We start from the raw sequence: 12,961 nt of genomic DNA, 5'->3' as shown, positions 1-12,961 counted from the left end.
TGGTGGGCATGAGGTATGGTGGGTAGTCAATGGAGCGGTGCGGTGTGGTTGTCGGTCATGCAGGGATGTATTTCATATTTGGAGATCACTTAACGGGAAGGTTTGCCGATGGCGGATTTCACTATAAACTGTGTAGTACTAACTCCGACTACTAACTACATCAGATGGCCTGTGCAATGTACCTTAGAGAGAGCAATATCCTTTCGCCTGCCGTATTTTGCATTTCCCGGGGTCTTGTTTTTTCTTCCCTGATGGGACAACGGTGTCCTTCTCCGGTGTCCATGACTTCGGTCCAAGCCAAGCACGTCGGAGCTTTGGAGAACCAGAGTGCCGTGCCTAGCTCTGTCGTGAGTAGTCCCTTTGTGCTATCTCAATTGTCGGAAGGCCTTGGGTCATCTCCAGAGCGAGAAGATGCGCCCTCAGCATTCTACCTATTTGAGGGACTTGAATTTGGTGTCAATTTCGGGAAAGTGACCGATAAACACCCACGTGCGGATGAAGCCTGCCATCTCCACGTGCGTATAACGCTTGCCATCTCCTCGAGTGGATGCGGGCTTCCCAATCCAGAGTATTCTCAAAAATCACTCAGACTAGAATCCTTTGCTTGACTACATTATGGCTATGGATTCTCTCGTCAAGCCGTTTCCTTGCCGCTAAAGCTGAATCAATCTGAGCCTCAACGAGCACGCGCATCCGCGACGATGGCTTATTGGTGTATCAACAGCCCCACAAAACCACTCCGCTGGATACCTGTGTACCACTATTGAGGGATGCGAATACCAGGTCTGCACCATTGTAGTATACGTGCTTTGGAGCTGTGGGCCATGCAGAAAGAAAACGTGTATATAAGAAGGTACGGTAAGGACAAAAAGCAGACTATCATCAGTGGAATCTCCGAGTCGTCCAGATCAATCTTCTGTCCTGTCAGTACACCCTCGTTTGCCTGCCATCATGGTCCATTTGGGATCCTTTCTGCTGCTGTGCAGCGCTGTCCATGGATTCGCTGCTGCTTCATACATTGAATATTCCACTGTGGCCGGCTATTTCCTGCAGGATGACAATGCCACCAATGCCACGACTTTCGACTATGTAAGTACCCTTCCACCAGTCGACTGATCCGAAGCGCAGAAATGCTCACTTTGCAGACCGCGACCAACTTCGGCCTCATCAACCAGAGCTATCCGACCGATCCAGCAAATTGCGCTCCTTTGACACAGTGGCAGAGGTTTGCGATGCACGTCGCCGCTCTGAACGCTCAAGCTCCTCGGAATGTCGACTACAAATTGCTCTTCATGGGTCGCCATGGAGAAGGATGGCACAATGCGGCGGAATCCTTCTACGGCACCCCTGCTTGGAATTGTTATTGGTCTCTTCTCGATGGCAACGGGACGGCCATGTGGTCTGATGCGCAACTCACCGAGAATGGGATTTCTCAGGCATTGAAAGCCAATTCGTTCTGGTTGTCTCGTATCCACGAACAGAAGATCCCCACGCCTGAAACCTACTACACATCGCCTCTCTCTCGGTGTCTGACCACGGCCAATCTTACCTTCTCAGGCCTCCCACTGCCGCCCAAACACCCTTTCATTCCAACGATCAAAGAAAAATTGCGGGAAGGGATTTCCGAGCACACTTGCGACAGGCGCAGCAACAAGACTTACATTCACGATGAGTTTCCCTGGTACGAAATCGAACAAGGATTCTCCGAATACGACGAGCTCTGGACAGGCGTGACCGCGGAGACATCCTCGGCCCAGGACTTGCGTTCGAAGCAGCTGCTCGATGACATCTTTTCTTCCGACCGGTCGACTTACATTAGCTTCACCTCCCACAGCGGCGAGATTGCTTCGATCTTGCGTGTCCTGGGCCATCGTACGTTTCCGCTGAACACGGGGGCTGTAATTCCGGTCCTGGTCAGAGCCGAGACAGTGGAGAGTTGCGCCCCGAGCAGTACTGTTTCAGACGCTTCAACGTGGACTCCTAGTCCCCATTGTACGCTGCCGCCTGTGACAAGTATCAGTGGAGGCGCGAATGGTGGCTGTGTCTGCACGAACGGTGCAGCACCGGTCTTGACTACACTTGCGCCAGCTCCGACCCAATAATCGATATAGGGGGGCCGGAGGGATCAGAGGATGAAGATCTGGCACGGGTCAAATGGCTGTTTCGTCTCGGAGAGGAACTCATGAACATTGGCCCATCCCATAATCCTTACTAGACTAGTTCATAGTGATGTATACGCATGTAGAGGAGGCCACTGTGACAACCGATCAAGAGCGAGTAAACACAACGTACCTACGGATAAACAGGGACGTTGCGGCGAGGCTCTACTACGCGGCAATGCGCCAAGACCTCGGAGCGAGTCGGGAGAGCTTCGAGTTGCCGCCGCTATAACGTCGCCTGTATGAACAAGCTGCGCCGGGCCATTGGCGCTCAGCTGTATCTCGGTATCTTCTGTCTGGTTTACTTCAAGCAGTCTCCCACCTGTCCACGATATATCAGGCCTCATTTTCGTGGACAAGATGTTTAAACTGGGTCGTTCCAGCTTGGCCCCGGCCTTGAAGGCCTTCAGAGTGGTAAGTTGACCAAACCTGCATCTTCCTGGATTGAATCCTGACTGTAAACCTACAGGATACTCCCCTGCGGAGCTCAATGCAACAGCGGAGGAACCTGAGCATTCACGAATACCTATCAGCGAGACTACTGAAAACTGTACGGCACCTTCGCATAGTTCACTTTGATCCATTCCGGAGCTCTAATCGGTAGCAGTACGGCATCGGCGTCCCCAACGGCCAGGTTGCGAAGTCACCCGAAGAAGCCGAGTCTGTTGCGAAAGAGATTGGTAAACACTGGAGACAACGAAGCCGGGATTTCGGCTAACAATCTTAGGCGGAGATGACATGGTTATCAAAGCCCAGGTGCTCGCCGGAGGTCGAGGAAAGGGTACATTTGACAATGGCTTGAAGGGCGGTGTCAGGGTCATCTACTCGTATGCTCAACCCAACCACCCTCTCAAGGCGAGTGATGGCGGCTAACTTCCCATCAGGCCCACGGAGGCCAAGATGTTCGCCGAGCAAATGATCGGTCACAAACTCTTCACCAAGCAAACCGGCCCCCGAGGCCGGATCTGTAACTCGGTGTACATTTGCGAGCGGAAGTTTGCTCGACGGGAATTCTACCTGGCCATTCTGATGGATCGATCCACCCAATCCCCCGTCATTGTGGCTTCGTCGCAGGGCGGTATGGACATTGAAACAGTGGCCAAGGAATCACCTGACGCGATCATCAGCACCCCTATTGACATCCATGTCGGGGTCACCGATGAGATTGGCAGGAAGATTGCGACCGAGCTGGGTTTCAGCGAACAGTGCATTGAAGACGCGAAGAACACGATCCAGAAATTATACCAGGTCTTCAAGGAGAAGGATGCCACCCAGATTGAAATCAACCCTCTCAGCGAAACCAGCGATCATCAGGTCTTGTGCATGGATGCCAAACTCAACTTCGATGACAACGCCGAGTTCCGCCAGAAGGAGATTTTCAGCTGGAGAGATACTTCCCAGGAAGATGCCGACGAAGTCAAGGCTGCCGAGTATGTGTTCCTTTCCTTACTACCAACATCCCTGGTGCTGACATGATTTCTAGATTCGGCCTCAACTTTATCAAGCTGGATGGAGATATCGGATGTCTGGTCAATGGCGCTGGTCTCGCCATGGCCACCATGGATATCATCAAGCTCAACGGCGGCACCCCGGCCAACTTCTTGGATGTCGGCGGTGGCGCCACCCCTGAAGCCATCCGAAAGGCGTTCGAGTTGATCACCAACGACCCTAAGGTCACGGCAATCTTCGTTAACATCTTCGGCGGCATTGTCAGATGTGATGCCATTGCTCAAGGTTTGATTCACGTGGTGCACGAGATGAACCTGCGACTGCCAATTGTGTGTCGACTACAAGGCACCAACATGGAGAAGGCTGCTGAGTTGGTAAGTTGTTCCCTGTGGATTTTGGATCTTACAGTGACTGACCATCTTTCTACAACAGGTCAACAACTCTGGACTCAAGATTTTCTCCATCACCGATCTTCAAGATGCGGCCGCGAAGGCGGTTGACTTCTCCAAGATTGTCAAGATGGCCAGAGATATTGATGTTGGCGTCGAGTTTTCTCTGGGTATCTGAGCCAACCCTACACTGGTTTGCGGTCGAAATGGTTGATAGTCACGCAGGGTAATCGCCCTAGCAATCCTACAAACTCCAACTTCTTTCGCCTGTCGTGCGGCAGAGGATACAGACCGGCCGGCTCGGCTCGCACTGTGGTAGTCATTCGATCCTGGGGAATTTTGATATCGTGAAACTCGGACGGCTTTGGATGTGCTACTTTCTGCTATCTTTCTAACGGCAGGGGGCGATTTGTGATCAGGTTCGTCGTGTCTATCCAAGGCAGAAGCTGTAGTATTTTCAGATTGTCCCATTTTGATTTGTTTGGATCTGCCCGTTCTTCACCAATCTTTTAGGAGTCGACCCGTTCTTCCATTGCTCCATTATTTACAATGATGGCGCTGTTTTCAGAGATCCTCCATCGCCTTGAAATCCCCACAGCGGCCAAAACTCTCCCTGAGGCTCTATTCAGACGTCATGTTAGAGAACAATGAGTTTGACGCAGTGTTCGCGTGTGTAGAACATCAATTTACAATTTTAAAAAATGCAAAACAACACCTTACCTAGAGACAGAAGGAGGTGTTTCTGTAACTGGATGGGTAAGGTACATGGGAGGTTGAAGGGCGGAGAGGAGATCTCCACCACTTAAATTGGTCAAGGCAGAACAGCTAACGGAAAATAATATTCAAGTAACACACATGCCAAAAAAACGTTGCAAATTTGTGTCCACAAGTTTCGCCAACTCGAAGGAGGCCTCTTCGAGTTCAATGGGGCACATGGTCTAGGGGTATGATTTTCGCTTCGCATTATCTGTTTAAATGTGTCTGTGAAAGGTCCGGGGTTCAAATCCCCGTGTGTCCATTTGTTTTTGCATTTTTGCCGGCGAATCCCCGATTGAAGACGCCGTTCGACGACGAGCGAGATTTCTTGTGAAGAGCAGCAGGGAAGGACTCATCAATCGAGTGCTGGTTGGACCAGTTGATGTGCATTCATACATACGTTGTCATGCACCGAAAAATCGATACCTCAGACGATACCGTGTAAATATTGAGCGAGTGAGCGGGCTGGCAGCGATCCAGGGGCTAGGAACGGCCTCGGCCTTACTAAGGGAGATTTAGAAACCCCTGAACAGTGAACTCGGCCGCCGCCAAAGCCACCAAAACAGACGATCCAGAAGTCCATCTGATGCTCGATTCGTCAATAGTTCATCACTACTAGCAATTGTCGACTGACTCGTCTGGAATATGTAGTCTATCACTTACTGTTTGAGGATGAGGATATGATAGTCTTAACATTTGACATTCGTTCGGAAAACCAAAAGAAAAGAGAACAGGTGGCACACTATAACTACAACTACTCTTCGTATGAGAGCTGAGAAATACCAACTCGACAAACTTGTATCGACCCCTGATATCAAGAGCTTGTCAACACCAAGAAAGAACCAATCCGTCAAGACTACTACCAGCAACTTGAACTTCACCACATTGGCAGTATCGCCAATATCAATCCAAAGCACGAACCTGTCTGTGGCTGTCGTTTTACGTCGCCTCAGACGCTTCCTTTCTTGTGTCTGCCCAACACCATGTCTATGATCCCGACACCCCCGTCGACGACGCTATCAGGACCGCCCTCTCCGACCGAATTGTCGAGCGGCAACTTCGATCTCGATCTCAATCTATCTGATAGCCACAACGACAACGACGAGCTGTCCACCAGCATGCCCTCGTCCGCCGCCGCGCAACGCATCATCAAGACCACAACCACCACGATCAGGCCGGTGATGGTGCACCCGAAGCCAATCTACGTGGTCGTCGCGACGAGCCTCAGTCCGTCCATGGGGATTGGTCATCAAGGAGGTCTGCCGTGGCCGCCGATCAAAGCGGACATGGCGTTTTTTCGAAAAGTCACGACTCATGTTCCGTCATCATCACCACTACAAACTAAAACTCGGACCCTCAACGCCGTTATAATGGGTCGCAAGACATGGGAAAGCATCCCTCCCAAGTTCCGCCCTCTCGCGGGCCGCTTGAACGTGATCATCACGCGAAGCAACTCCCGCGACATGGGATTTCGGATCGCAGAAGACATGAACTCCCGCAATGCGGACGTGGAGTGGACGGTTGGTGATATCGGGTTGTCTGGGACACCAGCAGCCGAAGCGGCCCCAGCCACGATTCTTGTCCCGTCATCTGCGTCGGGACAAGCACAAGCAGAATTCCAGACACAGAGACAGACACCAACACCAGTACCAACACCAGTCTTAATATCATCGTCTCTTCAATCCACTTTGGCCCTTCTATCCTCCGACTCTCCTCTTGCTGTACCAACTCCCACCACTACTACGACTTCGACAAGCACAGCCACCAGCGCTGCTACCGGAACAAGGAAATCTGATCAAGATCAAAATCAAAATCAAACCCATAGCGAAGATACATCCAGCATATCAATCCACAAGATCTTCTGCATCGGCGGCGCCGAGATCTATCGCCAGATCTTGTCTCTATCAGCCACTTCTACTTCTACGACGACATCGACATCCTCAAACACATCTACATCTACACCTACCCACAACAATCACCAAGAAGATAAATCATCTATGGACACAACAAGTGGCCAAGCCAAGCTCAACACCAGCACAGACTGCAGCACTTATCCATGCCGCGACAGAGAAAAGGAACTCGACGGAGAATTCGACGTGCGGATCCTGCAAACCCAAGTCCGACGCAACATCAAACCAACCAAAAGTACCACCAGTGATAAAGGAGGTGACAGTAATGGTAACCAAGATACAGGAATGGATGTCGATGTCGATTTCGAATGCGACACTTTCTTCCCCGACGCTCTACCAGCCGAGCCGAGTATCGTCAAATCCACCAACTGGAAATCCATACCCGCTCGACGGTTAAGGGAATGGGTCGACGGCGTGGATGTGCCGCAATGGCAGGGGCAAGGCCAGGGAAAACTTGGAGACACGCAAACGACGCCAGGAGAAGACGTCGACGATAACGGTCATGATGAATTCGATGATGCTTGGTATAGAGATGAGAAATCGGGGATCGAGATCCGCGTGGTCGGCTGGGAGAGACGATGAAACGTGGAAACGAAAATGAAGAGCAAGATAAAAAGTGAAAAATGAAAAATGAAAAATGAAACAACCATAAGACCCAGAACCAGAACCAGAATGAGAATGAGAATGAGACACAGAAGAAAAGTTCTCAAATGGCAATGCTCATACTAAACGAAGAACAAGAAGGCAGAGTTGAGAATCATTGTTTCAACTCAATGCAGCATTCCTGATCTGGTGTTTCGTCTATCTCACTTCTCAAGAGACATGTGTCTGCTGGAACAAGACCAGTAGCTCAACGGTGAGACTGAGTTGGTGAGTTGTGACCATCATGATGTAAAAACTGAACAGCTATTGACGGAATATATCTGGTCATGTAACCATGATTACTCTGACCAGTATCCAAAACCCACTATCACTCTAACGTTTTGCTGCCAAAATATCCAGATCAACGGATCTGCCTCAAAACAGCTCGGAACTACTCATCTCGGCTGGACCAGGCGACATGATATGGGAACCACAGCCATCAGGACTGAGCAATGTGAGATGCCCCTGGCAGCCAGAACGGCGGAAAAGGGCGAGGCTGAAAGATCTGTCAAGGGGACCAACCACTGCATCACAATATGCTCAATAGCTCTGAGATACACAATGCAATCATATCTACAGGAAACAAGGTGTTGTCTGGATCATTTGATAACGATTGGATCTGCCGTCCTTATAAAGCTATCAATACTCTGGTGGGCTCCTAGGAGACAGCATCCTTTCAAGCCCGTCATCCAGTTTCCATTCATCAGCTTATGTTTTCAAGCCTGACATGATTCAATAGTTGGAGCCATAGTTGGAGTCGTCTCCGCCACCAGCCTCACGTCTCTTTTCTGCACCTCGCTCCTGTACTTTGCCGCTGCCGAAAAGACTGCCGGCTTTCTCCATGAGCTTACCGGCGGTAGAGTCTTTCTTGCCGCTTGTGTCATCATCGTAGCCTTGGCCACTCCCGCCGGCGCCAAAGCCACCCTGATCCTGTTGTTGAGTGCGGCCCGAACCCATACCCTGCAGTATGAAGTGTTAGCCATCCTATGCATGACCTTGTAGGGGGTTTGCGCATCCGCAGAGAGTCCTCACATAGTCACTGTCACGCCCGGTTGATGCACCGCCCGTGCGGCCGGAATCACCATAAGTATCGTCGGCACCTGTGTGGAATTAGTACCGGTGGACTGCACTCGACTCTGGACAGGGGCTGTCATGCGTACCAAGTCCGCCGCCAGTGCGACCACTGGAACCATAATCGTCTCCGCGACGACCAGAGCTATCATCCCCGTAGCCACCGCTGCCACCTGTAGATGACCCATATGTGTCATCACTGGCACCGTAGCCACCGGAGGCTTGCTGCCCGGTTCTGCCACTGCCTACGCCTGTTGATTTCTGTCAGACATCGTCCACGTTCATGGGGCCGTGAGGCCGCCGGGCCAGATAGCGGCTCACCATATTGGTTGTCTTGGCCAGAACCGAATCCACCAGTGTTCCCAGAGTCACCGTATGTGTCATCTTTCCCCAGACCACCTCCGGTTCTGCCACTGTCTCCATAGCCAGAGGAGGTGTTGCCTCCAGTTCTGCCACTGTCTCCATATCCAGAGGAGGTGTTGCCTCCAGTGTAGTCAGAGCCTCCGGAGGTGTCGTCACGACCGAATCCACCGCCAGTACGGCTATTGTCGTCGTATCCGCCGCCAGTGGCTCCTCCGGTGCGAGCAGAGTCTCCGTAGGTATCATCGGATCCTAGACCTCCGCCGGTACGGCCTGAACCATAGCTATCGTTGCCACGACCAGACGACTAAATGGTGTGAGCGATCATGCAGAAAGGAGAGAGAGAAGGGGGTAGGCCATACACCATAGCTGTCATCGCCGTAGCCGCCACCACGTTGCTACAAGCTGTTAGCAATTCAAGCCAGATAAAAAGAGCCAGGGCCAGCTACATTGTCGTCGTTGTAAGACATGTTTTTCGATCGAGTTCACTTTTGCTTTTAGTCAAATGCAGGTATGTGTGAGAGTTGTAGTTAGGATAGTTTCCGAAGATGGGACTGTTCAAGACGTCTAAAGCAACGGGGAGGGAGGGGTATATAAGGTGACAGGCCAAACAAGAATCAGGGAAAGCACCAGCTCCTTGCGTAGTCACGTAGGCATGGAGGCACGCAAGCAGCACGTCAGTTACGACCAGTGCCAGTGCAGTGTGAGGATGACATGACACTCCTGTTCTGCTTGACCAATGCTTGATCGGGGCTGAGGAACGCGGCATCAAACAAGGCACATGAGTTGGACAGGATCAGCTTGCAAGTGCCCTGTCTGCTGGAGACCTTTCGTCACTCCTGGTGGGATCGATGACTTGGGATTGGAGAGAGCAGGATAGCAGGACCACAGTTTCAGCTCCGATCGCGCGTCTACCCGGGTAAGGGAATGCAGTACACCAAATTCACGTAAAAGGCGGTGGGTAGTGTTTTTGCAAATACCAGTAGTATACAACTAACAGTGGAACAAGACTTCCGAGAGATACGGTGAGGGATGAGGTTTGAGGATGATACGATACGTACAGAGGAGAGCTGAGTGAGGGATGAAGGCTGCCACTGCCACTGCCACTCCCAGTGCTTGTTGTCTCTAGCTGCTCGCTAGTACCTGATGACGATTCCCCCGCAGTCTGTGATTGACCAACTTCCGCACTTGGTGCAGAAATTGAACCCTGGATTGATTTCCGGGTTCAAGCCTGTTCTGGGTTCTGGTCCTCTCCTTTACTCCTCCACCATGACGTGCATCCTCCCTATTTTTACGCATACCATACATCCAGATAGCTGCCTGCCAGTGGTACGTAGTAGTCCCTGGCACTGCAATGCTCTGCTATGCACCCTTCTGGACGTCGTGCCAGCACTCCATATCATCTCGATCTCCCGCATCCTTTAGGCCGTGGGAGCTAGCAATGCAGTCACTGACGACGCCGGGTAGCAGGCCAACTTGAACCCTGCTACTGATCGACTGGTCGTTGATGCCGCACTTTGCGAAGCCTCCAACAGAAGATGATCATCCCCACTGCCCCTGCCGAGAACGCCGCCTCCCAGCCTGGTGGTGAGCCGGACCGAGAATTGTAATGTCTAAACGCCAGACCTTACGCATTGACGGCGGCCCCATCTAACGTCGCCGGTCCCCATAGTGGCGGTCTTTCGCCATCACGGCCTCAGCCGTATGAAGCTGCTCAGATACCCGTCTGAGAGACAAGGGGGGTGTCCTTGTTCTAGGAGTCTAATGAGACACCATATCAGGACACTATAAGTGTCATCGATACCGCGTGTGCCGCCATGACTACCGCACATACTTAGACTAGAAGCAGGTCAACAATACCGTCGATACTCCAGCGAGTAGAGCTCTTACCATGAACTTTTTGTGGAAATCCGACCGTAGCAAGTCCTATTACATGTCAGTCAACCCATCTTGGACCTCGCAAGTCGGTGTGGACGTACGTTGACAAACTCCTTGTTGCCCTTCTGCTCGGTGCCTCGGGCTTGGTTCTTGAAGACCACGTCGTCGTCCCACCGCCGCTTGACGTTGAATGCCTTGGGATTTAGTAACGGGTTGCCGAGTGCAATGTCTTCCTCGCGCCGCTCTTGTGCTTGTTTGGCCTGTTCGGCCTCTTCTCGAGCTTTTTGCTCGGCTCGTTCTCGCTTGATTTTCTCCAGTTCACGCATCAACTCGGCTGTTTCGTCCTCCTCGTCGCTTTCCTCGTCGCTACTGTCGCCGTCGCTGCCGCCGCCGTCTGAGTCTGCATCGATATCCCGGGTCTCTTCTAGGATCCTTCTTCGTTTCGCTTCGGGGTCTTCGTTCTCATCATCGCTCGACGGGCCCTCGAGTTCGCGTTTCGAGGTCTTGGGGGAGCTACTTGTAGCTTCGGTGGTAATTCCTTTGGTCTTTGCGAAATGGGCTGCTTCCGCCGCCAGTAACTCTGCTCGTAAATCCCGCCTCTCTGAATCTGCTGCTCCACCTTGCCCGGGTTGCCTGCCATTGTTAGAGTCTTGTCCGTCTCAGTGAAAACGAAGAATACCAACCGAACTTTGAGATATGTATGAGCGGGGAGTAGTCTCTGATGGTAAGCAACGCCTCTTTGGGCTTCTTTGCCTCGTGCAGGATCGAAGGTCGGCCGGTGCGCTGGGCCACAAGTCAGCTCTTGGGTCTGTCTATGCGACAGGGAAGATCTAAATTACCTGTCGTCATGGTGGCGCGATGTTAGACTGGGGAATGCAACCGCAGAATACGCAGCACAATTGAGACAGAATACGCAGTCGACGTTGTCGTTATGTGAGAAGCACCCTGAATATTGGGACGTTCAAAATGGGTGGCTGCCTAAGCAGTCAAGCAGGTGAAGCTCCACCAACTTGAAGTTCGACGTTCTCTACTCTTTTGCCAGGCGCTGATTGGTCGATAATTGGATGTGAAAGCCACTCCAGGCGGGTGAAAAAGTTCCAGATTCATCACCCAGAAGTACAGATACTCAAGACACATGAAAATCACACTGGAGAGGCTTTGGGCGATGAGAATTCTTTCTTTGACATTCAGATCATTGTGATACTCACCTTGATTACTCCGCCTCCTCCTGACGTCTGTACCAATGGTGGTTCTCCTCTGTTCAAGCCTTCAATACTGCTGGATGCCGTCTCGGTCACAGAATTATGCCTCGTGAGGTGGACATATCGAACATTGAGAGGAACTTCATCCTCCAAGCTCTGGAACAGGATGTCCGCGTCGATGGTCGGCGCCTGGATCAATTCAGAGACCTTGACCTAGAGTTTGGGCTTGAGTATGGAACAACAACCCTGCGTCTAGGCAAAACAAGGTTGACGCCCTCCCGATTTCCTTTCCAAATGGAGGCTAATTGCTACTATAGAGTCCATGTCCAGATATCGGCGGAAGTGACGAAGCCCCTGGAAGAACGCAAGTTCGAGGGCATCTTTACTATCGTGACCGAACTCAGTCCTATCGCGTCTCCTGCGTATGAAGTTGGCAGGTTCGTGACGCTCTGTTGAGATCGTGAATGTCCGCTAATGCGCTTACAGGCAGACTGAGCAGGAGGTGATCCTCTCGCGATTACTGGAAAAAGCCATACGTCGATCCAACGCGCTCGACACGGAATCATTATGCATTATTGCAGGAGCCAAGTGCTGGTCTATCAGAGCCGACGTCCATGTCTTGGACTCTGACGGCGGATTGATTGATGCCTCTTGCATTGCCATTGTCGCAGCATTGCGACACTTTCGACGACCCGATGTGTCGGTTGATGGAGAGAATGTGACCATCTACACCATGGCCGAACGAGTTCCCGTACCATTGAGTATGATGCACAATCCAGTGTGTATCACTTTCAGCTTCTACCACGACGGAGAGACCGTGTTGTTGGATGCAACGCGCAGTGAAGAACAGGTCCGGGAGGCAGAAATGGTTCTTACGGTCAACGACTTCGAATTGTGTCAGGTCGCGAAATTGGGCGGGAACGCCATTGATGCCTTGGTCCTTCTCAAATGTACTAGTACAGCCTTGGCCAAAGGAAAAGAAATCAACGGCTTTGTGGCAAAGAAGCTGGCGGAGGATGCGACTAAACGCGATATTGGCGGTTTGATAGCTGAATTACGCGCTGAGAATGAGAGATGACCACCTGCTGTTTAAAGTCTTTCCATACAGCCAACAGTGGTGTTGCACACGTTGCTGTTGGTGGCTT

The 12,961-nt window shown here is 51.6% G+C and overlaps 6 protein-coding genes across 6 annotated transcripts; 4 read left to right on the top strand and 2 right to left on the bottom strand.

The window, feature by feature from the left end:
* Positions 1-951: 951 nt before the first annotated feature.
* On the top strand, positions 952-2,102 carry A1O1_04041 (uncharacterized protein; the record flags this gene model as incomplete). Its single annotated transcript, XM_007724938.1, has 2 exons — positions 952-1,089; positions 1,146-2,102. The coding sequence occupies 2 exons, from the start codon at positions 952-954 to the stop codon at positions 2,100-2,102; spliced, it is 1,095 nt and encodes a 364-aa protein (XP_007723128.1).
* A 417-nt stretch (positions 2,103-2,519) lies between these two features.
* A1O1_04040 (succinyl-CoA ligase [GDP-forming] subunit beta, mitochondrial) lies at positions 2,520-4,175 on the top strand (the record flags this gene model as incomplete). Its single annotated transcript, XM_007724937.1, has 7 exons — positions 2,520-2,573; positions 2,629-2,709; positions 2,767-2,839; positions 2,887-2,986; positions 3,044-3,589; positions 3,643-3,982; positions 4,041-4,175. 7 exons carry the CDS (start codon positions 2,520-2,522, stop codon positions 4,173-4,175), a joined length of 1,329 nt encoding a protein of 442 aa, XP_007723127.1.
* A 1,561-nt stretch (positions 4,176-5,736) lies between these two features.
* Positions 5,737-7,245, top strand: A1O1_04038 (uncharacterized protein; the record flags this gene model as incomplete). Its single annotated transcript, XM_007724936.1, has 1 exon — positions 5,737-7,245. The coding sequence occupies one exon, from the start codon at positions 5,737-5,739 to the stop codon at positions 7,243-7,245; it is 1,509 nt and encodes a 502-aa protein (XP_007723126.1).
* A 792-nt stretch (positions 7,246-8,037) lies between these two features.
* Positions 8,038-9,206, bottom strand: A1O1_04037 (uncharacterized protein; the record flags this gene model as incomplete). The annotated part of the gene is made up of 6 exons (XM_007724935.1): positions 8,038-8,265; positions 8,338-8,405; positions 8,466-8,627; positions 8,698-9,043; positions 9,099-9,134; positions 9,186-9,206. 6 exons carry the CDS (start codon positions 9,204-9,206, stop codon positions 8,038-8,040), a joined length of 861 nt encoding a protein of 286 aa, XP_007723125.1.
* A 1,369-nt stretch (positions 9,207-10,575) lies between these two features.
* On the bottom strand, positions 10,576-11,463 carry A1O1_04036 (uncharacterized protein; the record flags this gene model as incomplete). Its single annotated transcript, XM_007724934.1, has 4 exons — positions 10,576-10,662; positions 10,716-11,247; positions 11,298-11,397; positions 11,454-11,463. 4 exons carry the CDS (start codon positions 11,461-11,463, stop codon positions 10,576-10,578), a joined length of 729 nt encoding a protein of 242 aa, XP_007723124.1.
* Positions 11,464-11,918: 455 nt separating this feature from the next.
* On the top strand, positions 11,919-12,894 carry A1O1_04035 (exosome complex component RRP45; the record flags this gene model as incomplete). The annotated part of the gene is made up of 3 exons (XM_007724933.1): positions 11,919-12,082; positions 12,134-12,257; positions 12,307-12,894. The coding sequence occupies 3 exons, from the start codon at positions 11,919-11,921 to the stop codon at positions 12,892-12,894; spliced, it is 876 nt and encodes a 291-aa protein (XP_007723123.1).
* Positions 12,895-12,961: the final 67 nt, after the last annotated feature.

This window comes from Capronia coronata, assembly GCF_000585585.1.
Source record: "Capronia coronata CBS 617.96 chromosome Unknown acBCG-supercont1.3, whole genome shotgun sequence".
In the NCBI taxonomy this organism is placed as follows: Eukaryota; Fungi; Ascomycota; class Eurotiomycetes; order Chaetothyriales; family Herpotrichiellaceae; genus Capronia; species Capronia coronata.
This window is presented reverse-complemented; position numbering and strand designations above follow the sequence as displayed.